Consider the following 25,977-nt stretch of genomic DNA (forward strand, 5'->3'; position numbering starts at 1 on the left):
TAAACCTATTATGCCTTCTTGTCAGAATTTCCAGGCCATCTTTCTATTTGACAAAATAATTTAACTAATTTTTTAATAACATGTCTAGTCTATAGAAACCAAACAGAGGGGCGCCTGGGTGGCTCAGTTGGTTAAGCGTCCGACTTCAGCCAGGTCACGATCTCGAGGTCAGTGAATTCGAGCCCCGCGTCGGGCTCTGGGCTGATGGCTCAGAGCCTGGAGCCTGCTTCCGATTTTGTGTCTCCCTCTCTCTGCCCCTCCCCTGTTCATGCTCTGTCTCTGTCTCAAAAATAAATAAACATTAAAAAAAAAAAAAAAAAAGAAACCAAACAGAGATAATAATGTGACAGTGTTCACGAAAATATTTCTGAATTCAGAGAGCTAAATGTTTAGTGGAGACGTTCCAAGTTCTGAACAGGATATTTAGAAGAGCAAATAACGTATTTTGTCTACTACACTAGGCATTTATATTTCAAGACCAACTGTTAGTATTGAAGATGAAAACTCAGATTATTTTTCCCCAGCAGTAGCCACAAGAGAACAGACTTTGCCCTGCTACTGAAATGTGTAACATTTCTAGGTAATTCCTCCCCTGTTCTCTTGCTGCCAAAAGTGAAGAAGCCCTTGGTTTCTGGGAATTTTGCTGACCTTCATTGTTTAAGTGAGCAACCCCAACATAAGGATAACACAAGCATTGAATGCCTTATTACTGAACACTGGGTGTCTTCAGCGTGTGAGGACAGGTCCGACTATCTAGAGATCTGGTTGCTCACCTAAGCCTTGAAATGCATCCATGCGTCATTCCTTGCAGAATGTCAAGATGTTTTAGAATTCTGGAGAAGTTCTATCTTCTCATTTTGGGGGCAGAGGAAGAATTATACATTTTTAAATATATATATGTCTTATGGCCACACAATTCAAGAAGCAAATTTGGAAATCCTTTTGCTTTTCTGTGCAGTACTGCCCCTCGACCCAGAGCAGAGGGCCCTGGCCCTGGGCTCCATGATTTAGAGAAGTGGTTCTCCACCAGGCTTAACTTTGCCCCTCAAGGGGCATTTGGAAACGTCTGTAAGACCCTTTTAATTGTCAGTCCGGGGGTGGCTACTAGCATCTCGTGGGTAGAAGCCAGGGATGACACTAATCCTAAAGAGCACCAGATGACTCCGCACAGTGAGTAATTATCTGGTCTAAAATGTCAACAGTGCCGAGGATAAGAAACCCTGATATAGAGTGAACGCTCTGGCCTTCCTCCCCAGCCATGCCTCACCCCATGGGGCAAGGAATCTGTCTTGCCCACCTGGAGCCTGGTCTGCTATCTAAACCAATGTCTTCAAAGTGTGGTCCCAGACCAGCGGCGGCCGCATCACCTGGGATCTTGTTAGAAGGGTAGCCTTTGCGGCCCCATCTCAGACTTACTGAATCAGGGAATCTGGGAGTGGGGCCAGCAAGCTTTGTTGTAACGGGTCCTCCAGGTGATGATGAATGCCAAGGTTTGAAACCACTGTTCCAAAGAGGCCCAAATCCTATATTCTGAGCCTAAAAGATACGTTGGTCAAGATGGCAAGATAGAAACAGGTGAACATAGGGGAAGGGAAGGAAAAGTAAAATAAGGTAAAAAACAGAGAGGGAGGCAAACCATAAGAAACTCTTAAATATAGAGAACAAACCGAGGGTTGCTGGAGGGGAGGAGAGTGAGGCTAAATGGGGGATGAGCATTATGGAGGGCACTTGTGATGAGCGCTGGGTGTTATATGTAAACGACGACTCATTAAATTCTATTCCTGAAACTAATACTACACTATATGTTCACTAACTTGAATTTAAATAAAATCTTGGGGGGGGGGGGAAAGGAAGATAGAAGACATGTTCTTTAACAACTTGTGAATTTGATTTATAACATCTAAATATGTAGACCTATCTTATGTGGGCCTCCATTTGTACCCTTACTCACAAATGTTTGGCCCCCACGAATGTTTGGGATGGGTCTGTATCTGTGTCTCAGTTTTCTCAGACTGTCAGGCTGTCAAATGAGGGCAGTGGATTAGATTGTCCCTTATTTTCTTTCTCTGTATATGATTTCATGGCTGCTATAGAAACATTCAGGGTTGATTATATTCCCTGCACACACTTTCTTAGGATACAGTGACTTTGATGCCTAATTACTAGTAAAATGGGTTTTGCTCTTTTGCTGTCTACCCAACAGACTTTCTTTAATTTGGTAAAATATGGAAAAAGGTAAGTCAAAATCACTACTGACTGTCAAACCAAATTTGAGCAGCTAAGTTCCAGATACCTTTTAATGGCATGATTTACACTATGTGCATAGTTATAAAAGTTAAAAAGTCCTTACACATATATTCTTGATGAGTATGTAAATCGTCATTAGTGTTTGAAGGGAAAATCCATACTTTGAATCAAAGATTTCCATTTTGATTTGATACTTTTATATCTAGGAAATTATTTTTATTTTGGGAAACTGTGCATGTAGGCAAAGGTGAACAGTTAAAAGTGTTAACTGCTGTTTTTTATTGTAACAAAAATTGGAAACAGCCTACCTGTGGGTTAATAGTGGGCTGGGTAAGTAAATGTATGTACATCCATATAATGGTAAAACTCTGCAGCTGTAAAAAGAACACAGCATGTGTTGTTAATGAAGAGGGACCACGTGGTGTTCGAAGTGTTAGGAGGGGTCCTCTGGCATCAGACCACCGGGATTCAAATCCCAGTTCTGCCATCTAGTCACTGTGTGACCTTGGGCAAGGTACCTACTCTCTTTTTACCTGAATTTTTTCATCTCCGAAAAAGGGAATAATGATGCCTACTTTCCAACATTGTTCAGAGGATTAAAGAAGATAAAATAGTGCAGTTGACAAACGTTAACTATTTTTACGGAAAGCCTTCCAAGATAAATCACTAAATAAAAATATCATCAGTACAACACAGAACAAGGTGTGTAGATTAAAAAAAAAATACAACAGAAAACAAGATGTATGGACTAAAAAAATCTATGTATATATACATGAATTACAGCTAAAGCTTGGCAAGGATACTCTCAGATGCTATTTATGGAGGTTGTTTCTATACATCTGGAATGGGAAGAATATTTTTTCACTGTATAACTTGTATTATTTTTTCCAGGTGTAAGTATTTTTTAATTTTAAAAATTATCTAAAGAAAAAATTTTAAAAATTGAAATCACACAGATGCTCAGATTCTGTATGATGGCAGAAATACAACCATATGAATTTCCTGATTTTTTTAAATGAGCCATAGAATGGCATTTCTGGGGCTGAAAGATTTGTTTTTTGTGTATGAAAAGCATTCTAGTATTTAAGAATTTCATGGGAAACTAATTTTTGTAATGACATTCCCCTCTTCTTGATGATGAATTTCTTATATTTTCCACTTGATGTAAGTGAGAGATTCAGACTAAATCGCCTTTCTTGTTGGAGATTAATGAATGAAATGCAGAAACATCCCATGTGCCTTGCTCTGTGGAGACCTTTTTTCAGGGTAACTGAAGTTGCCTTGCAGATTGAAAGACTGAAGTTTCCTTTGCAATGATTTTTCTATCCACCATCAGTGCAAATCCTATGCTGAATAGACCTCCCTGTGCAAATCCCTTTTGCCTTATAAATACCTGCCTAAAGAATGACTTAAACAACAAATTTAATCTGATGCTTATCTTCCTTTGTCTTTTGGCCAGTAAAATGCCTGGATTTAGGAGGCTCCCAAGTTGTTCTACCACAGAACATAATTCTCAGGATGCAGGTATCAGGAGAAATACTGTCAGTGGTATTTGTGACCTCTGTCTGACATTGAAAGTTTCCCTCTCACTATGCCTCCACATACGCAACTTCTGAGATTAACAGAAAGCCATACTCTCATTTTGGTCAAGGACAAGGAAAACCCTCGTTTTGCAGTAGGTTTTGTGAACTCTTCAACGACCTCACAGTTCATTCAAGTTTCTAACTAAATTTAAATCTGGTGGAACTCTTCTTAAAGTGTGGTCAGGGTGCATGCTCTTTGCTTTAACATCCAGTGATTAGAATCCATTCATTATTAAGGGCTCTGTTTTGTTTTTTTCTTTGGCTCTTATTCTGTCATCAGTTCTCTTTAGAGGGTTTCCCTCTTTTTAAAAGTAACAGGATTTGGGGAAGGTTTTGTTCCTTTTGTTTTCTATGATGAGATTAGTTAAATCTCATAAAGTGAAAATTTTAGAAATAATTTTTAAATAATAATCAGCTGCAATGTTCATTTCCCTTTCAATGCCACTGAACCGAACTTTGCTTCCCTTCCTGTGCCCTCTACACCACCCCCTCTTTTTTTTCAAAAAGTGTCATCCATCCGTTGTTGGAAAAGAAAGTCACTAAGCATGAAGACTTGATGCTGGTACAATTTCAGGATTTCCAGGTTCATTTGAACCGTCAGTGCTGTTGCCATTGTTCTCAGTTATCTTTGATGTGTTTCTTCAAACACTTCCACCAGGGAACGAATCCATATACCTGTCACTTTCCTCGTCATCATGAGCCCCTGACATCCCCAACTTTCATCTGAGGAGCTCACCTTTTACTTGGAAAGAAAGATAGAGGCTATCCGATTTGAAGTCTCTACTCTCCTCCAACTTCAACAAAGTATCATCTTCCTTCCAGGTTTAGGAGCAGCCCTCCTTCCTCCTGTCTAAATTCATTCCTCCACCTCATCTACCCTGGGGCTTCAGGTGATGGAACTGCAAAAGGTTTTCGGCAAATACAGATCGCCTAAAAGAGCCAATTATTTCATGAAGAATAGAATATTTTACATAAAACCTGCATACTTTTGAACCCCAATTTTCAATCTTTGGATTGAAAACCCAAGGTTTTCAATCTTGGATATGGTGTAACCATATGTACTTGAATGATCGAATAAGATATTCACAGAAAAGGATTCATAGAAGTTGATTAAGAAGACAGGTAAAGAGGAAAATAATAGTGTTTAACTCCCATTTCTATTTTCCAGAGTTTTTCCTGACTTTTGGTGCATAAAGATTTTATAGTATGTTGAGAAAAATCATTACAGTTTTGTGCTGTCCAAATAGATATTACATAGCAATCAATTTACTTATTTACTTCTTTAGTTTTTACTTTATTTACTTCATTTTAAGGTATCGCTGCATTGCAGGATTACATTGGGCAAGAAGAGAAGAGAAAAAAATCCCAGGCAGATAAATTTTATCTTGCTTTTTTTGATCCCTGCCCGAAGTTGCTCTTGTTTTTGAGATATTGGAACTTTTATGTCATATATGTTAGAATTCAAACACCTCACAAAGTTCAAGTACATGTCAGTGGAGAGCATGATTAAAATAGCTATAACAGTTGAGATTTTTATTGCTTTAGTATATACTTTTAGTAGCTTCCTCTTCTATTGATCACATTCCATGCCAAATTTCTAATACAACCCCCCCCCCACTCTTGAAATACTGACTTGTAATGTTTCTTTTTGGGTTTTTTTGTTTGTTTTTTAAATTTTTTTTAATGTTTATTTATTTCTGAGACAGAGAGAGACAGAGCATGAGTGAGAGAGGGGCAGAGAGAGAGGGAGACACAGAATCAGAAGCAGGCTCCAGGCTCTGAGCTGTCAGCACAGAGCCCGACGCGGGGCTCAAACTCACAAACCATGAGATCATGACCTGAGCCGAAGTCGGTCTCTCAACCAACTGAGCCACCCAGGCGCCCCTGTAATGTTTCTTTTTGAAAGAGAATGAGTGTTAAATAATGATATGGCCTGTCAAAGATCACTGTGCTTTGAATATTTCATTGTTATTTGTCCTTCTATTAGAGAACCATCTGTGACTAAATTGGTACAGGGACAGGAGCAAGACCAGGAGTGGCTGACATTACACTCCAACTGGGAGAGCCTCAATGGGACCACTTTGCATGAACTGCTGGTAAAAGGGTAAGACACTCTTCACAAGAGCTGTGTAGAGTGGATTATGGAGCAGGAATCTATCATCAGGGGCTTTCTCCTGTTTCTAATTTAGCATAATCCAAATGTATCACATCAATAAAGAACTTCCATAGAATGGTGATTGGCCTTTATATTTCAACATTGTTTGGCTTTATCTCTTCTTTCTAGACACAGATTCTTTTCTCTTGCTAATTACATTTTTCTTTAATGAAGATTACAGAAACTATTATGGTGAAGGAAGAGGAACTTAGATTCTAATTTTGGAGTTTTTTCAAATCCTATCCAAAGGAAATTCTCATGTCTAATATCCTACAGATGCTACATGGAACTAGTTAGGAGGGAATTGAAGTGATGAGAACTGATCAAACTTGGAGAGTCTGAGGGAAAAATTGACACAAAATGAAATTATAATCGAGTAGCCTTGAAAGTCCACTTGCTCTGGTCTTAAAAAACCTACCTTGTATAGGTAGACAGAGAAACTATAAGCTAGTAAACAAAATAAATTTCAGATATTTGGAAATACTACAAAGAAATTAAGGATAACAAGATAGAGAGTAAGTAGGAGACAGGACTTCAGGTTGTGGGAAGGCAAAAAGCAAACATGTGTTTTCTGAATTATATAACTTATTGATACAAATAATTACACATATCCCCATGCAAATTTACCAAGAAATGAAAATATAGCAGATCCTCAAAAGGGAATGTGGACATGGCATATTTAGGGATACTTCTTTTTTTCTGAGAGGTCTAGGATTCTAAGCACGTCACGGTATTTTTTTTTTTAATTTTTTAAAGTTTATTTAGTTTTGAGAGAGACAGAGACATAGCGGGGGAGGGGCAGAGAGAGAGCGAGAGAGAGAGAATGACAAACAGGCTCCATGCCCCCAGTACAGAGCTCGATGCGGGGCTTAAACTTATGAAACCGTGAGATCATATATACTAAAGCAAAAACCGTCGAAACTGAGTCAGTAGCCTAACCGCTTAACTGACTGAGCCACCCAGGCGCCCCATTGACCGTCTCAAAGTATCTTTTGTTTTTTTAAATGTATACTGTGAATAAATGCTTCATGGTTGAAAGAAAACTCTGTGATTGAAACTTAATATTCCCTACATTGAATTCTCTTGTGCAGTCACATTGATAGATGCTTAAACATGGCCCATGTTCTTACCTTTAAAGGTTAACCCTGGTTTTTAGAAAAGTCTTTCTTTACTGAACCCATTATTCCTGTAATTCTACTGACTGGTTCTGATCCTGCCATCTAGAGTTACATGGAATAAATTTAACCCCCTTCTTCTTGTCAGCCAATCATAGAAAATTTTATTTTAAGTTCACTTATTAAAATTTTATTTTAAGTTTACTTATTTTGAAAGAAAGAGAGAGAGAGAGTCAGACAGAGAGAGGGAAAGAGAGAATCCCAAGCAGGCTTCTCACTGCCAGCACAGAGCCTGATGTGGGGTTCGAACCCACGAAACTGTGAGATCATGACCTGAGCCAAAACCGAGTTGGATGTTCAACCAACTGAGTCACCCAGGCAGGTGCCCTAGATCCACATTTTATTATTACAAGTATCTTCATGATTCTTTTCCAGTCTAAATATTCAATTCCTTTATCTGTTCTCTAACTTTCTGAAGTAATATTTTATCTCTCTAAACTATTTGCAACTTGTTTTGAACATCCACACCCTCTCCCTAAGCATAAAAATCTGACATGCTCCTTTCTCACTAGAGATTCTAAGAAATCACCCAATTCCCTTGCCTTCCTCTCCTTACTTTGAAAATTATGGTTTGACATAAGACTCTTAAAAACTGAGAATAAGCTGAGGGCTGAAGGGGGGTGGCAGGGAGGGGAAATTGGGTGATGGGCATTGAGGAGGGCACCTGTTGGGATGAGCACTGAGTGTTTTATGGAAACCAATTTGACAATAAATTTCATATTAAAAAAAAAGAAAATTATGGTCTGAGTCAATATTCTGGGCGGTGCCACCAGCCAAGATGATGTGGGAGACTTTGCTAAAAGTAGTTTCTTTTCCCACACATGTGAAAATATATTATGATGATATTAAATAAACTAAAAAAAAAAAAAGTAAACATCCTCCATATGCCATCATTTCCAAGGTGGTATTTGACAATAGCCCTGCCTCAAGAATTCCTGCACCAGTACAGATAATCATTACTCAAAGAATACAACCTCTGGGAACAGTGGAACCTATGTCTTGCTTTTCGGTGGTAAAGTGTTTGAAGTGAGTGATAAATATGTGACTTAACACTATGCCATTTTATGTTTCCAAATCTAGGCAGCCTTGTCAGAGCAGAAGTAAGATTTCTCTTCTGTGTACTAAACAAGGTGAGAGAATTAGTGGTGTAGCAATGGAATACGAACTTAACTGGGTTGGCTCAGGGCAAAAACAATAACTTGCACTTAACAGCAAAGATCCAAGCATGGAGCTGGGTTTGTTGGTGAATCACCCGCTGTCTTTCCTGCTCCCTGGTAGACTGTGGGCGCCGCCCTGCTGCCCGAATGAACAAGAGGATCCTTGGGGGTCGAACGAGTCGTCCCGGAAGATGGCCATGGCAGTGTTCCCTGCAGAGTGAACCCAGTGGACACATTTGTGGCTGTGTCCTCATTGCCAAGAAGTGGGTCCTGACGGTTGCCCACTGCTTTGAGGGGTAAGCTCCATCCTTCGGCTTTGCCTCAACCTGATCATTCTGTCACTTGGGCATTCTTAGTGTCTTATATAATTCTGCGAAGCCACTTCAGTGCAGAAGCCACAGTTGATTTACTTCCTTTATCTGCTTAGATTTTCCTACCCTTGATGTTGTCATCCTATGTATGTGCTGATCACTTATTGGCAATCATATTGTTTATGATTTTTCCCTAAAGAGGGGGGAAGTGGAAGAAAGAGGTTCAGAAGGTTGGCTCTCCAGCTAGCATTAGTCTCTTTTCCAGCCCCCTTAAATACGTCAACTACATCTGAAGTTCAACAGAGGGGATTTATGTTTCCTATAGTGAGGTTAGCTGGAAGGATTTGTGAGGAGTTTGAGAAGCAGAGTTAAAGGCACCCCAATATGTGTATTAGGGTTCTCAGAGAATGAGAGAGGAGGGGTGAAATTATTTTAAGAAATTGTCTCACATGATTGTGTGGGTGCTGGTGGGTCCAAAACCTAATGGTGTAGATTGGCAGCCTAGAGTCTCAGGGAGAGGTTCAGTTTGAATGCAAAGGCAGACTGCTGGCTGAATTTCTTCTTGCTCAGGGGAGACCTGTCTTTGTTCTCTTAAAGTCTCCAGTTTATGGGATGAGGATAATCATATTATGGAGGGTAGTCTGCTTTATTCAAAGTCCACCAATTTAAATGTTAATCTTGCCCAAGATACCTTCACGAAAGCATCCAGAACAATGTTTCACCAAATATTTGGGCACCATGGCCTAACTTCATTGGCATGTAAAATTCATCATCACAATATGCCTGAAGGGACTAGAAAAATAAGATAAAGGGGAGCCCTACCCTAAATTGACAAATATCACTGCACCTGTTCTATCGACTGTGTATTTTAGGAGCCAAAAAAACAAAAAACAAAAAACAAAAAAAAAAAAAAAAAGCAAAAAAAAACAAAAAACAAAAAAAAAACCCCAAATCAAACAATAACAACAACAAACAAACAAAAAATCCAATTCTGGGGGTCAGACGTTTGGACCTGACATAGCCAGCGCAGTTTGTCCCTGATCATCAATGTCTGGGGCCTTGGTTGAAAGATTCTAAGGCTGAGGGCTAGAACCATCGGAAGGCAGGCAGTCGATGCTGCCTTTTGGCTGGGGCCTTAGTACATCTATCTCCATGTGGGACTCAACACCATGGTGGCTGGTCCCCCAGAACCAGCTGCTCAGAAAGGGAGCTGGGAGGAAGGTGTGTTCCCTTTTTTGACCTAGCCTCCAAAGACACACAAAGAGGCACGTACCTCACCTCTGTGGTTGGTCGGAGCCCCCACAAGCCCCGCTCAGCTCCAAAGGGAAGAAGCAAGGAATTCTCCTCTCTGTAGGAGGAAGATTTGATGGCATGTTTTAAAATCACCACACCTTTTTTTCTATTTATTTTTAATAATTTTACTTTATTCCAAAGTAAAATTAAATATTAAATAATAGCAAATATTCAAGACAAAATAACTCATAGTTCTATCACCTGACCAAATTGATTCTTTTCATTTGATCAGCTTAATTTCTAGAAAAAAATGCAATTTCTTCTCTCTCTCTTTTTTTTTTTTTGCCTATTCATATTTTTTCTTAGCGTTGCCACTTGCTGTGTCGTCACGGGTCAATTCATTAACCTCTCTGGGCCACAGTTTCTTCACTTATGACATGAGGGAAATAATAGTCCCTACCTCACAGGGCTGGTGCGGGCAGTAAGTGAAATAGTCTTATGCAAAGCCTTGAGAACCATGCCTGACATTGATCAGTAAGCTCTCGATAAAGGGCAACTGTTCTTTTAAAAAATTACTGCTGAAAACGTGCATTCTACCTTTTCCCTTTGCAGTATCGCATGAGTATCTTTACATTTTGTGTATTTTTGTGTATTTTACAGATTTGCTGTATTTTTGTCTTCTCCCTTCTCATCATCTTCCACAGTAACCCCTGTGATAGCCGAGGGAGTGTTTTTCGCAGGGTGCCACTGTTTACTTTTACGATTTGGAATCATACTCTGTGCTTTTGTTTGTTAAGTTGTTTTTCTCATTTGATAATATATCATGGACCTCCCTCTAGGTTAAGAGATGTGGCTCTCCCTCACTCTTTTTCTAGGTTAATAGACGTGGCTCTCCCTCACTCTTTTTCAAGCCTAAATGATATTCCATTATATAGATTTACCATAACTTTTTCCATTATCCCCTAGTCGATGGACATTCAGGTTAGTCCCACTTTGCTACCATTTTCGCAATACTGCAATACATCTTCTCAAGCACAGCTACTCACCTACTGGTCCTTGTTGCTACGGGCTACAGTCCCAGCCTATATATTCAGCTCTACATGGGGGTTACAGAGATGAATACATGTTTCCTTCCTTGAAGTGCTAACCTAGTAAGGAGACAGACATTTAAACGAGTAATTAGAGTACAGTTGTAAGATGGAAACGTGTATTTCCAGCTGATTGCTCGTTTGGGGAAAAGAAAATATAAAAAAATCAAACCAGTACCTCCTCTTGAGAACTTTTAGTGTGTAAGACCCCAAGCAATTGGAAAAGTCTGTGTGGTGTGTCAGGAAATACACTACAATGTTATTGCTTTGGAAGGGGCCAGACGTTTCCAGATGCCTTTCCCAGTTTTGGTGTAGAGCTCCGTGATAAGCAGAAGATGATACTAGCAAGATTACATTCATCAAAAAATGATCACCTAAATAAATCCAACAGTACTCTTTACGTGCTAGCTAAACCAGGTTCATAAACCACTTTTGTCATTTCCATATGTGGTATCCAAGCTTCCTCTGTCATTGACAGCTCTGTAAAGTTAAGAAGAAACCTTGCATTAGAAAAGAAATATGTGTTTACAATTAAGGAAATGGATATAATATCTAAGGTCTTGGTGAAATTGCATGGAACACTAGACTTAACAGAGCTGTCAAGAGGGATCTGGTCTGTCCATAAAAAGCGAGAAATTGCCCAACTTCAAATAAGCCTTCTCCTGAATATGTGCTAATAACTGATTCAATTGTACAATCTCTCCAGTGGCCGGCAAGCTTTGAGAACGTCTCATTGTAAGCCCCATTCCCTGCTGGAGTCATCAACTGCTGCAATTAACGGGCTTTACTTCACACTGTGATCCCATACTTTGGCAAGGCCCAGCATGACCCATCTGTAGGTCTTATCAAGCCTGTCTTTTTAAATTATATTGGTAGAAAGAAAAAAAAAACAGAGAGACAGGTTTGTTTTTCTCTTTTATGAAAAAGTATTTAAAAATCCCAAATGAAAATTAAAAACATGAGTTACGAAGCTGATCAGACCAAGGCCCGTATGCCCTAATAACAACTCAACGTCAACAGTGCTGAACAAGAAAGACTTTGACTTTCAGGAGTAATTTCACATGCATTGTTCTTGCCTTCTCTTGCCTCTGAAAGACTTAAGGCTGGACTTCCTAGGCTGGCACACAAGTGGTAATTGTCAGAAGCATCTAATTCCTCACCAGGAAATGCACATAAAAAAATGATCACCTCACTAGATGACCACAACCCTTAACCCCACCACGTTACCCATGCTGTGATTTCACCCAACCAACTCTCCTGTCCAACAGGACTGTGGCTGCTAGTCTGCACGTGTCCCCCAGTGATTTCAGTCCCCTAGTCTTCTCATGCCCTCCTCTTCACAGTTAACCTTGTGTGCCAGGCTAATCACTTCAGTCCTCTCACCCAGACTTTCAATGTCTTTGTCCCTGGATTTGCCTGCCATTCAGACCAGGCAGATGTCCAAAACTGAGTCAATGCAAATACCTCATTTTCTGATCCTAATATTCTTGCTTTTCGGAACCGAGGGAGGACATTACCCAAGAGTGGAGATCAGCACCATCCCTGACATTCAACATCAGCTAGACTTTTAATATTACTCTGTCATCTTTCTACATCCTTCTGGAGAGCTCCCTCTCTCATTCTCCATAGAACAAAGTCACTGTGCTCACCCAGCTCTCCTAATCTAACAGTCTGTTACTGCACTCAGAAAAGGAAGTGAGAGGTTTGGTCTGACTTTTTATTAAAAGTTAAATCATGTTGTGTCCTCATAATTCCCTCTTTTTCTCTAGGTGCCTATGAACTGTGCCAGTAATTCACAATTTGTTTTTCTGTTCTATTCCCTTGAGGAATTTTATCCACTCCCATCAGTAATAGTGCCCAGTAAAGCAGAAATTCTCCATTTTGGATCCATATGTCCCCTGGGGTGCTGTTTTCCAGCGTCACTGAAGAATAAGCAAGTGTAGTTTTGAAAAGTCCTTGGTGACAAGGACCTGACTCCATTCTTGCCACTGTGCTGCCTCCTGTGGAGATATTCTCTCCCCTCCTCTCTCCAGTGGAAAATATCTGGGTCTAGGATGTAGTCAGAAGTGGGCTTAAAATATGGGCCAAACCTCATAGTTTCTGGGGCTCACTGAAAATGGGAGCTCCTCCTCTCTTAAGCTTTGTAGTTACTTACTTGTTTCTTCTAGTCGTGCCACCTACTATGTACTCTGCATCTGCACCTGAACAGCTAACCACATTGCTGAAGAATATCACACGCCCAGCTGCTGAGTTCACATAAAATGTGTGATCATGAGTCTCAAATGAGCATCTAACAATGTGGAACACTTCTAATCTACTTCCATAGTAAGATCACTTTTCTACCCTCAGAGACAACTATCTGACATTTTCTCTTCTCTCCCCAAATCCTCTTCACCCTCCATTGGTCTCACCTCATGCTTCATGGAGAGAACAGACACTACCATATATTCCACCTTGCCTCATCCTTAATCCCAACAAATTGCCTGTAAATATGGCCATAACCCCTACTTTCCCCTGAGTTATGGTGGAAGATGTGTCTATTTCTGTTTAAGACAATCATGTCCTCCTTCATCTTTTTCAAGACTTTATTTTTAAAATCATCATTTCTGTTTTGTATCAACAGTTTCTCCCTTTTTTGCTGGGTCATTCTCTTCGACAAACATGCCTTGATATCACTAACTTGAGCCCCCTTCTCTTGACTTTCCATCTCTCTTCAACTACTGGCCATTTTGGCTACTATTCACAGTAAAACTTCTAAAAGACTTCGGCACAGTCACTGTCTCCCCTTTTCCACTTTTCATTTTCTCCTCAACCCACACTGGTCGAGCTCTCATCAGGGTCACCACAAAAATGGCACTTATCAAAGTCTTTGATGACTTCCATCTTGCCATATTCAATGGTGACTTTTCAGTTTCCAACTTATTGGAACCCTCCCTAGTATTTCATCACTACATCTTTCTTGAAATACTTTCTTCACTTTTATTTTAGAATAACAAGAATGTTCTTGTTTTCCTCTTATTTCACTGACCTACCTATTTCTTTCTCTTTTTCCATCTCTTCCTTTCTTAGGCCACTTAGTGCTTTAGTGCTCCTGAGCTATTATGGACCTCAGGCTTTGTTTCCCCTCCAAATTCATATGTTGAAACTAATTAGATGAAGTTAGGAGGTGGGGCTGTTGGGAGATAATTAAATCATGAAAGTAGAAGCCCCATAATGGGAATAATGTCCTTACAGGAAAAGAAAGTGAGCTTGCCACCTTTTTCTGCCATATGAGGTTACAACAAGAAGACTGCTGTCTATAAAGTAGGAAGAGGGTCTTCACCATGACCTAACCATGCTATCCCCTTGATCTCAGACTTCTGGCCTTTAGAATTATGAGAAGTAAATGTGTATTATTTAAGTCAGTCAGTCTACAGTAATTTATTATACCATCCCAAGCTAAGACAAGGGCCCAATTTTTGGCTTTCTTATCCATCTATGCTCATCTAATAATATGGTTTAAATATGTGTTCATATGTGAGCAAATATGAAGATCAAGTATTGACATGAATATCATTTTGAATATCACATTTTAATATAAAATATGAATATCACATATTTGTTCATGACTTCCAAACATATATCTCCATCCCAGCCCAGATTCTTCCCACCCCTCACTACTACCCATTGACTTTAAACATGTATAACTGCTTAGATGAGATGTCCATTTGAATATGTAATAAACATCCTGCTTTACGAGGCCAAAACAAAACTCGATTTCTTGCCTCTCCCACTGATCAAAGAATTGTGTGCTTCACAAACTTTCCCCATCTCAGTAAAAATCATCATGATCCATTGGTTCACCAAACCTAGGAATTATCCTTAATTCCTCTCACATTTAATAATAATTTCTGTAGGATCTTCTTCCAAAATATCTCTAACCCAACCATTTCTCACCATCTTCACCCTATATTCCTAGTCCAAGTCATTATCATAGCAGGTCTTCACTATTGTATTAGTTTTCTAGGGCTGCCATAACCAAATACCATAAACCTGGTGGCTTGAGCTACAGATCTTTATTATCTTACAGTTTTGAAGGCTAGAAGTCCAAGATCAAGATATGGGAAGTGTTGGTCCTTTCTGAAGGCTGGGAGAGAATGCCTCTCACCTAGATTCTGGTGGTTGCTGTCAATCTCTGGTATCCCTTGGTTTGTGGAAGCATCACACAAATCTCTGCCTTTGTCTTCACATAGTGTTCCCTTGATGTGCATCCCTATCTACAGTTTCCCCTTTTTATAAGGGCAGCAGTCATTGGATTAGGGCCCATCCTAATGACCTCATTTTAACTTGATTATCTCTGTAAAGACCTTATCTCCAAAAAGGTCATATTCTGATGGACCCATGGTTAGGACTTCAACATATGGATTTGAGAGAGAAACACAATCAATCCACAACAACAATTAAAACAGTTTCCTGTCTGGTCTTTTGGACTGTTCTCTTGTTCCCTTATTGTCTACTATCCACACGGTGAGATAGTGATCTTTCTAAAATGTAAATCAGACCATGTTGCTCCCCCTACTTAAAATTTCACAATGGCTTCCCATTGTAGCAAGAGTAAAATCTTCTCATCATAGCCTTTCAAGATCTAGTCCTACTTCTTGGACTACATCTTCCCCTATACTCCCATGGTTCACTGGGCTGCAGACATCTAGCCTTCTTCATGTCCCTGAAATCCTCCAAGCTCATATCCACCTTAGGACACTTGAACTTGCTGTTTTCACAGTTAGAGCCACAAAGCTACCTCCTTCTGGTTATTAAAGTCTCTATTTAAGTATGGCTTTGTCAAAGGCCTTCCCTAACCATCTTGGATACAGTGAACCCCCACCCCCTTCAGTCATCTATCAAGTTCTCCCATTTTGTCACTTTTAAGTGCCTGAGATAATCTTACTTCTTTATATATTCTTTAAGTAGAATAAAAGCTCCATGAGGGCATGAACTGTCTTCCTCATCCTTGTGTTTTCATTTCTTTCAGCCACTCATCTTCTAGATGTTTCAAAGATGCAATTGTTTGAGTAGTTAGGACTATAACTTGTGTGGAACTAGAAATGTTAATATATCTCACAGAAGGTCAATGACGTCTCACTGAGTCCTCCCAAATCTTAGACCACACATCTGTTCAACATTGTAATGTATTAAGCCCCTGTATGTTTTATCAAATGGAAAGATGAATCTTCTGCATATTGTCTGAAGAAGATTCTCTTTGAATGGAGAAACTGGAAGCAAAGGAAACTTCCAACAGTTCTGTTTTGTCTTAGTTCTTTAGTAATATTATTTGCCACAGACAGAAATTTTCCCCTTTCCTTGTTCTTGCACATTATTTTGCAGAGAAGCCATTTTTATTTTTCCTACTTTTTTCCTACTTAAACAAACCACTGCTCAACCTATGACAAAGACTTTCCAATAGTTACTATGCTTTCATGCCAGTCTTTTGTGATAGTTTCTAGTTGCAAAGCTCTGGGATCCTTGTGCAGTCACATTTGCTTTTTAGATGACTCTTCATTTTCTTACTGCAGTCACTTGTGACAGTAGCATCAGAATTTGGCACTTTAATTCTCTCATGTCTCCTGAGTTATACTTGCTTTAAGAGTCCCAGGGCACACTATCAAGTCTGCCTTTTTTTTCCAAAACATTCTGAAATCTGATTCTTGAATGTCTATGATATGTATCTGACTACCCCCTTCTCTTGCTTTTTCGGACCCTGGGATAACAGGATTTTTCACCTTCTGTAATTTTACCGCTGGTGGCTAGCTCCCCATCATGGCGGGATGATGTGTTCAAGAAAAAGAAGATATCTTCCTGCTATCTCACCAATGAGTCTCCACCATGTTACATGCTTTCCTGTGGCCAGTACCTGATTCCTATGTAGATGCCTGTAGATCTTTCTCTTTGTTTCAGAGAAGTTTGGTAGAAAGGGTGTGCTCTAGGGGTTTAAAGGACCAGCATTCTGGTCTATCACCATCATTTACTATCTCTGTGACTTTAGATGAGTCACTCATCTGCTGTGAGTCACTGCTTTCTCTTCTCTAAAATGGAATTCGAATTCCTATTTACATCTTGCAGTTGGTAAGAAGATAACTTGAAACATTGTGTATAGAAATACTTGGAAAGCTATAAAGTAGAACTCTTACACTAATAAAATCCAGGCTGTTGGGGTTTTTTTGCCCATTGTATTGCTGTTGTTTGGCCAGCATTTAAAACTGTGGATTCCATAAAAGGAATCCAGAACTCTGGCTTCCCTTGAACATTCAAAAAAATAAAAGGTCAGGTTACACCAAGCATTCCAACATGACAGCAATAAGCAGGAGCTGAGATGTGGACGGTAGACAGAGCCTATGATTGACACACTGTACTTATGACCTGTATCCAGTCCCTTCACACATTCACTCTGCGATCACCCTAGTCTAAAGTCTGTTTACCAGGTGTGTTGCAGAGAATTCTTTAGAAATACCAAGGACAGAGTACAATATTAAAAGAGGTTTGTAAGATATGTAGAACAACAATGATGCCATCGTGTGATATTTCTTTACTTAGTGCAAATTTGGTCCCCTTCAAACTACCTCCAAAATCACCACTTAGCTGTGCTATTTCTGTAGTAAGACTTGTAAAAACTAGGGTGATTTCTATCACAGGTGTTGATTATAAATATTAGTTTTCTTTTCTTAAAATGATAAATATTAAATATAAGATATTAAAGCAAAATCAGAAAGGGTGAAAGAAAGGGAAATTTTGTGCTCTTAAGAGAAGAAGTTAGAAAATCTCTAAAGCTGGCTAGCTGAATTAAGTAAAAATGTGGCATTTTTGTGTCTAAACTAGAATTCAGGGTGGCAAATTATAAACCAAAGTGACCAGTTCTGACGACCAGAGACATTGTGCCTGCAATTTCGTGTAAATTTTCCTGAATGTCATCTGAGATGTGTATGAAGCTGAGCTTTCTCTCTAGAGCTCATGTTTGAAGAATTCTAGGTTAAAATCATATCATCTCAATGTTCTCTGTAGAGTGTATCCATTATTAAAGCAGTCATATAGGCACGAAGCAAATTAGACCTTAAATATGAATTTCAGACAAGGAAATAACATCTGGGGCAAGAATGAAAGGAGAAAAGGGGTCTCTTAATGTCTTCCTCAGCCATTTTTTTAAGAGAGAGTGAGAGTGCACACATGCATGGGTTGGGGGAGGGGCAATGAGAGAGGAGAGAGAGAGAGAGAGAGAGAGAGGGAGAGAGAGAGAGATTCTTAAGCAGGCTCCATGCCCAGCACGGAGCCCAGTGTGGGGCTCATCATGAGGCTAGGTCTCAAGACCCTGAGATCCTGACCTGAGCCTAAATCAAGAGTTGGAGCTTAACCGACTGAGCCACCCAGGTGCTGCATCTGCCATTTTCATTTGATTGGTGGATTTTCACTGGGCTTCCTCTCTGCCTGCTTCATCCCTCCCAGAACATGACAGGTCTCTGCAGAAACTTCTTTAAGGATGCACCAGCTCTCTGTACTGATGCTTTGATGTCTGACAGCTCAGTTTGAAAAAAATCCTCCTTTTGCTGAAGATTTTCAGCTTCTATAATTGGCTTTTTTTCTTTTGTCATTCAAACGCTTCACTAAACCGCCCAGGTGAACCTCCTTGTTCTTATGTGTTTCTCCACAGGGTAATTTTGAACTGAAACTAGACTCCCGTGGCATTCATGAAACTCTAAATTTTCTTTCCTTTTTTTGCTTCCGCCAACACGGGGTTGTCTCTGCTATTATTCCTGACTCATTCTTTCCAGCATGTGTTTAATATGCCCATTTACCATTTATACACAATTCCCTCACTTCGCATGTCCATTTCAAACAACAGCTTGTGGTTTTCCTGGTATTTGCCAGCCTTGGGAAAAAAAAAAACATTAAAAGAGACTTTATTTTTTTCCATCACACTCATAACAAAAAGTAAAAAGAACAATATCTCACAGATTACAAAAATTATGTGAATTTCCTATGTTACTCTGTTCTTTTTTGGTGGATGTTAATTCCAAAAAGACCGTAACTTATGTAGCAAGAAACTACTAGATACGGGTTAATAAAATTTAGCAGTTTTACTTTTCACTGTTAGAATTATATTAAGCACAATACAGTAATTAAGTCTGAAATTGATGCTATTTCATCTTGTTACAAATAATTTGCAGTGTTCAATTATTTGAAATACTGCTTATGATTTAAGCAAATGGATGAGTATTATAAACAAAATTTAGTAGCTCTGAATCAAGGGCAAGGAGCTATTAAATAAGCATAAATTTGAAATAAATTGTTGCTTGATTTCAGATGCCTTAAATGATAGAATCTCAAAGGAATATTGAATTTCTCAAATGGTCATGCACTTACTCCTGTAGGATGGAAAAATGGAAGGAACAAGGGAAGGAGGGAAGGAAGGGAGGAAGTGAAAGAGGGACAGAAGGGAGGAAAGGAAGGGGAGGGGGAAGGAGGAGAGAGAAAGAGAAAGAAGGAAAGGAGGGAGAGAGAAAAGTGGGGAGAGGGAAGGAAGGAAGGAAGGAAGGCAGGGAGAGAGGGAAAGGAAAGGAGAGAGGGAAGAAGAAAAGGAGGGAGGAAAGAAAGAAGAAAAGAAGGTAAGGAGGGAGGGAGAGGGAAGGGAGGAAAGGAGGGAGGGTGGAGAGGAAGAAGGAAGGGAGGGAGGGAGGAAGAGAAAGAAAGACATGTTCTTTGAGTGATAGCCTTCTTTAATGAAAAATAATTCTTCTGTAATATCATCTTGAAATGCTCATGAGGTATCACTTCCTACATTTTACTATGATTGTTTCTTTAATTGTTCATCTTCACTCAATTCTGAAGTTTGTTGAGCAGGAATCATATCTTGCTTATTGTAATCCCTAGCACCATGTTTGGCATGGAGGAGATGCTATATAACTATCTATATATCTATACCTATCTACATGTTGATAGCTAATATCTATATCTATATCTGCATTCAAAGAATGACATCAATTCCTGTTCATATAGCCTAAAATTATTTTTCTTTACAATGGTAAAAGGATAGAACTCATGGACTATGTTTTTTAGAAGAGTCATTTAGTAGAGTGTACTCCAAGAATCCAGCAAAGCTGTAAACAGTTTGAATGCTGACCTTGGCCACTTCTTTCCTAACCCTCCTGAAATACCAACTTTTTGAATCTTTGCCGTGCATGAAAACACAGTAAAGAAAAGCATGCAAAGGAAAGAAGGAATGTGGGTGAGTTTTTGTCAGAGAGTCCATTGAGACCTCTTAAAAATATTGATTCCCAGGCCCCACCTAGCCTAAAGCTTTCAACTGATGTGGGGTGATGCCCAGAAAATCAGTATTTAAGAGTTCTCCACATGATTCAGCGTTCAGCCTGGATTGAAAAACAACTGTCTAGTGGGTCAAATCAACCTGCTTTAGTTGAGGAAGCTCCCAAGTGGAGACAGTTGACATGGCTGACTTATGCTAACACCATGTAAGGGGGTGTCCACTAGGAAAGCTCTGCTAGCACTGTGGTCCTCTCCACTCCTCTGCTCCTGGCCTATTCTGGAGGAGGAGGGACTGGGAAAGGTAGAGGGGGTGGGGAAGGGTTGACGAAGAATAGACTTTGCCTAGGTGGCCATTAGTAAAAGTGTTTACTAGTGTTTACGTGCATTGAGCCACCATTAAGCAAATACTTGTTGAGAACCTGCTCCATACTAGTTCCTGGGGCCTGTGAATACAGCACTGAATAAGACCAACCAAGTCCCTGGCCTCATGGAACTTCTATGCTGGGTGCAAGGCAGAGGATAGACAAACAGCTGTGTTGATGTCATTGATACCAATGAGATAAAAATTAAAGCAGGGTCAAGAGTAGAGAGTGATGGAGACAGAATAGAGCTTAGACTGGGTGGCCAAGGAGGACAGCTAAGAGAAGGTGGTGTTTGAGCTGAGACCTCAAAGAAGAGGAGTTAAGGTGGGAACCATATGGGAGCTGAGAGAACAGAAAGGGAAGAGCCTCTGGGTTGAGGATATCCTCAGCATGTCTGAAACTAGAAAGTTCTTGGGGTTGGAATGGAGCAAGTCAGCTCAGGGGCCATGGGGAGAAGTCTACAATGTCTCCAGTGTGATTCAATTTCCCTGGAGAATTATGAGCATGAGATGGACTCAATATAATTTTTTAAAATATTTATTTATTTATTTATTTATTTATTTATTTATTTTTAGAGAGAGAGAGTGAGAGAGAGCAGGGGAGGAGCAGAGAGAGACAACCCCAAGTGATCCCTGCACTGTCTTGAACTCATGAACTGTGAGATCATGACCAGAACCCAAATCAAGAGTGAGACACTTAACCGAGTAAGCCACCCAGGTGCCCCTCTAATGTTGTTTTTAAAAAGATCACTCTGCTGCCATGAGGAAAATGAGCTCAGGGGGCTAAGGGTAGAAGGGCCTTCTTTTGGGAGGCCATTGCAGTGGTCCAAGCACTTGGCAGTGGTTACATTAAGATAGATTGTGGAAGAGGGAGAAACATCAAGATTCAGGGTATATTTGAAAGTGGAGTGGTGAAGATTTGCTGATGCAGAGGATGTTGAGATAAGAGAAAGACGTTTCAACTGTGTCACATGGTTATAAGTACTAAATACCTGTAAAATGCATTCTGAATGCTTAGAACACTGTCAAAAATGTGGTAAGCACTACAAAATCTTAGCTATTGTTGAATATACAAGCAAATGTGTTGAGTAGATGATTCTCTATTCAAATTTGTAGCTCATGGGGGAGGGGGGAGCTAGAGATACATGTTTGGGAGTTATCAGGATTTGGTGGCATTTAAAACCATTGGACTAGATGAAATCTTCAAGGGGATGAGTATGGAATAAGAAGACTGACAGTAGAGCCCTGGGGCACTTTGACATAGACTTGAGAGCAGAGAAGAAGAGGAGACAAGAGGGAAAATGAAAACGGAAGAGAAATAAAAAGCCAAGACTAAGAAATTCCTCCAAGAAGCAGCAAGTGCCTCCAAGGAATGGCAAGTTTTTGGAAGAACGTTTTGAAAATTTCAAGCCAAAGGCTTAAAAAGGTTACCATAACTTCTGGTGGTCAGGCTCACAAGACTGCATTGTTTTTGAGCACTTGCTGGGATTATTCTAGTCAACTCCCACCTTAAAACACTTTATTCACTTACCTTTCAGGACTCTCCATGCCCCAGAATTTCCTCTTTCTTCTTCATGTCTTTTTATTATTTCTCCCACTCATTGAAGCAAGAAACCACCCTGCCTGCCTTCCAAACTGAACAAATTTTGCTTTCCAAAATAGCCCCATTCTAGAAACACGAGCTTGTCTTTCTACAAGAATACCTATTTACAAATTAACTCAGGCCATTATAGAGGTGCAGGGAAAGAGCCATTATTTACATAAACAAAATATTTTTAAAAATCACATGTACATTTTAGGGGTATCTGGGTGGCTCAGTCCGTTAAGCGTCCGGCTCTTGGTTTCGACTCAGGTCATGATCTCAAGGTTCATGAGTTCGAGCCCCATGTCGGGCTCTGTGCTGACAGCACGGAGCCTGCTTGGGATTCTTTCTCCTTCTCTCCCTGCCCCTCCTCACTCTCTCTCTCTTTCTCTCTCAAAATAAATAAATAATTTTTTTAAAAAAATTTGCATGTACATTTTAAAATGTAAATTTGAGTTTAAGCCAATAGCTCTTGAATTCATCATTTTAGGCGAGAGAGCGCTGCCGTATGGAAAGTGGTCTTTGGTATCAACAACCTAGACCACCCGTCGACGTTTATGCAGACGCGCCTGGTGAGGACCATCATCCTGCACCCTCGCTACAGTCGAGCTGTGGTCGACTACGACATCAGCATAGTGGAGCTAAGCGAAGACATCAATGAAACCATCTACGTGCGGCCGGTCTGCTTACCCGGCACAGAGCAGTCCTTGGAACCGGATACGTACTGCTACATCACAGGCTGGGGGCATATGGGCAACAAAAGTAAGCCACCGTCCTCAGGAGCACTTGCCTTTCAGTTTGTCCCTGGAAAACACTGTGTTACCGCCCAGCCGTTGGTGCCCGTTTCCCATTTTCACTTCTAAAAGTGTAGCCACAAATAGCAAAGACGAGGTGCACGTGTCACACCCACCTGCCACGCACATGGAGGTGTCAGCACCTCATGGTACTTGAACCTGCCAGGCTCACATACAGTCTCAAAAATCCTTCTCTGCACCCCAGATTCTTTCTCCAGGGAGCCGCTGCCGATGCCCTGGGGCTGCCCTGTGAGATAAGGCTTATCTTCCTGGCTTCAGACCGTCTCTACCAGTGATTTGCACTCTGCAGGCCAAGTCACTCTCACTGGGAGCCCCCTCTCTGGAGATCAGGCAGTTTCAGTCCTGCGGTCAGGCTGCATGGTCACGTTTCCAATTCTCTGTTATGATTTGGTCTTGTCAACATCCATAACAAGCTGTAAGTCCTTCCAGAAGGAAACCTGATTTGCCATTTGCCTGTTTAAATTGATTAAAATAGTTGGGCTCTCTAGATGCTTGAAACCTACAAAACACAAAAATTTAGCAATTGGTACTGCCTACTCCCAGCCCCCATAATGGATTCTCTCATTTTGTTGGACCTGTTAAAAGTTTAGAATAAGAATGTAATCAGTGAGGCATTTGCTTTACAGTAAGTGCTGGCCACCCCAACTGTATCAAGAACACCAGCACAGCTCTCGGGAATGCCAATGTATATTGATATCCTGTTATCTATGTTAGCAACTGCCGATTTGAATGACAGTTTTTTTCTTCTTCTCAAAATTAGTCAGAAAAGTTATGGGCTAAGTTGAGTTTCTTTTCTATGTGATCACTTGAGGACAGAAAGAAAAAGTCAAACGATAGAAATGAGTCAATGCCATCTGAAGAGCCCCCATGGAAGACCTTTGAAGGCGGTGTCAGACATATGATGTCACGATTCCTGTGGCTCTTGGTTTTTCAAAGCTATAATTAGTACCGTGATGTGATATAGCAGCAGAATATGCTTTATATTGTGTCTACTTGTGTTTCCACAATATCCACATCAAACTCACAGCAATCATGTAGCATCACACAGACCACATATATGGCATGGCATGAAGACCAGGGGTCCGAATTCAGTTAGAAAGGTTTGATTGACCCTGACTTTCTAGCTTACTCTAAAATGGAAAAAAATAATAGCAACTGTCTATTTCACAGGATAATTGCAAAGATTAAAGACAAGAGGCCCAGAAAATGCTGAGATCAGGTCCTGGCCTGTACCCAGTAAATGTTGGTGATGGTTCTTATCACTATTCTTTGCACAATTCATTGAAACTGTTCCCGTCACACTGATTTTCCCATACATGACTCTTTCTTCCTATAAGCTGTCCTGTACATAGGCACTGCTTTACCATCACTATCTAAAAGGAGAACAATGTGTATAATTTGGTAGAAGGTCTAAACAACAAAAGATTATGCTCCAAGAAATCCGTTAGTATTCTGTGACAATGTAGAAACAAGATGGAATTCACATGTTCCCTCTGCTGACAGTAGGGATGGCTTTGTCCCTTTCAACATCTCCCTGTCATCTCCTCTAGGATTAAAGGTTCTTACCTCCAGTAATGGCTATGGCAGTACATGATGAGACGTATTCTGTAAACCTAAGATAGAGCAATCATTCCCGTTAGACCAGATGGTGTTCTGTACCTTAGCAGAGGGGGGCTGGCATGCCCCGCTGACACTGATCCAGCAGCCTCGCATCTGGGGGCAGTGCTTTGGCTTGATTGTTTCCCTTTTCATTTTAGTAGTTGTTCTTGTTGCAGGATATATTAAGGGGGGGGGGGGCGGAAGCACGAGGCAAGTTACCTAAGCAAGTTACTTGACCAGTCTGTACCTCAGTTTTCCCATTGGTAAAATAAAGGGGTTTGATGAGATGATTGCTGTCAACACTTCTAATTGGAAGATTCTGACGCCAAACAAGACTTGTCTTTGAGACGACACTTTAAGTAAAGATTATGGTTCTCTTGGCATACAGATGTAATCATTTCATATATAGCTAGCATCATCTTTGAGTCATTTTACCCTCTTATATATTGTGTTTCTTCTTTTTTAAAAAATCTAGTGCCTTTTAAGCTGCAAGAGGGAGAAGTTCGCATCATCTCTCTGCAGCAATGCCAGTCCTACTTTGACATGAAGACCATCACCACCCGGATGATATGTGCCGGCTATGAGTCCGGCACGGTCGACTCGTGCATGGTAAATTGCTTTCTGGTTACCGAGGAGATTCAGTTCAGCAGTAACGTCGATGGGTCCATATAAACTGGTTATGATTCATTTGTGGCCCTTTGGGAATGCTTTTTGAAGATTGCTTATTACCAAATGTTTAATTATTCACAGTGTGTACTTTATCCAGTACCCGAGTGATCCCCCTAACTACCTCCATGCCCTTCACTCAGGTTGCCCTCAGCTTTCTCATCTACTGCATGGGGAACAGCACCCTGGGTCGGCAAAACGAAGAAAAGCAGTTGTCTGGCCCATCTTAGCAGCTAGCACAAACAAGGTTCTGTGAGGAGCTAGTGGTAATCATGGCTCCAACCAGCCTGCCCCTCCCCACCTCCCCTCCCTGCCCACAGCAGAGGAGCACCAAAGGATGTTTTCAGCCATCAGGGTGACAGCGTTAAAGCACACACCACATCCCACCTTCCAGGCTGTGTGAGAGAACTACCTTTGTCTCAAGAGTTGATTGCTTCTGAGTTGATTGCTTTAGACACCCAGGATTCCTGGTCGCAGTAGTTTCCTGAGCACGCTAACTTAGCAATACAGGGAGGCGTTTTTATTTCTATATAATAAACATTCATTGAATATTATGTTGAACTAGAAACCAAGGAAGGACAAAAGAGTTATTTTTTTCTTTCCATTTTAAAATTTTAATTCCAGCATAGTTAACATACAATGTTATACTAGTTTCAAGTGTACAATAGTGATTTAACAATTCCATACATCACCCGGGGCTCATCACATGTGCAC

The 25,977-nt window shown here is 40.4% G+C and overlaps 1 protein-coding gene across 6 annotated transcripts in view; it reads left to right on the top strand.

Moving 5' to 3' along the window:
• The window catches only part of CORIN (corin, serine peptidase), a 251,162-nt gene that overhangs the window by 215,741 nt on the left and 9,444 nt on the right, over positions 1–25,977 (top strand). For all 6 annotated transcript variants that reach the window (XM_007075910.3, XM_042984584.1, XM_042984587.1 and 3 more), the window contains 5 exons: positions 5,818–5,934; positions 8,241–8,290; positions 8,439–8,613; positions 22,674–22,945; positions 25,073–25,206. In XM_007075910.3, the coding sequence (XP_007075972.1) occupies positions 5,818–5,934; positions 8,241–8,290; positions 8,439–8,613; positions 22,674–22,945; positions 25,073–25,206 (748 nt within the window). The remainder of the gene's footprint in view (positions 1–5,817; positions 5,935–8,240; positions 8,291–8,438; positions 8,614–22,673; positions 22,946–25,072; positions 25,207–25,977) is intronic.

Source organism: Panthera tigris, chromosome B1 (assembly GCF_018350195.1).
Source record: "Panthera tigris isolate Pti1 chromosome B1, P.tigris_Pti1_mat1.1, whole genome shotgun sequence".
Lineage (NCBI taxonomy): Eukaryota > Metazoa > Chordata > Mammalia > Carnivora > Felidae > Panthera > Panthera tigris.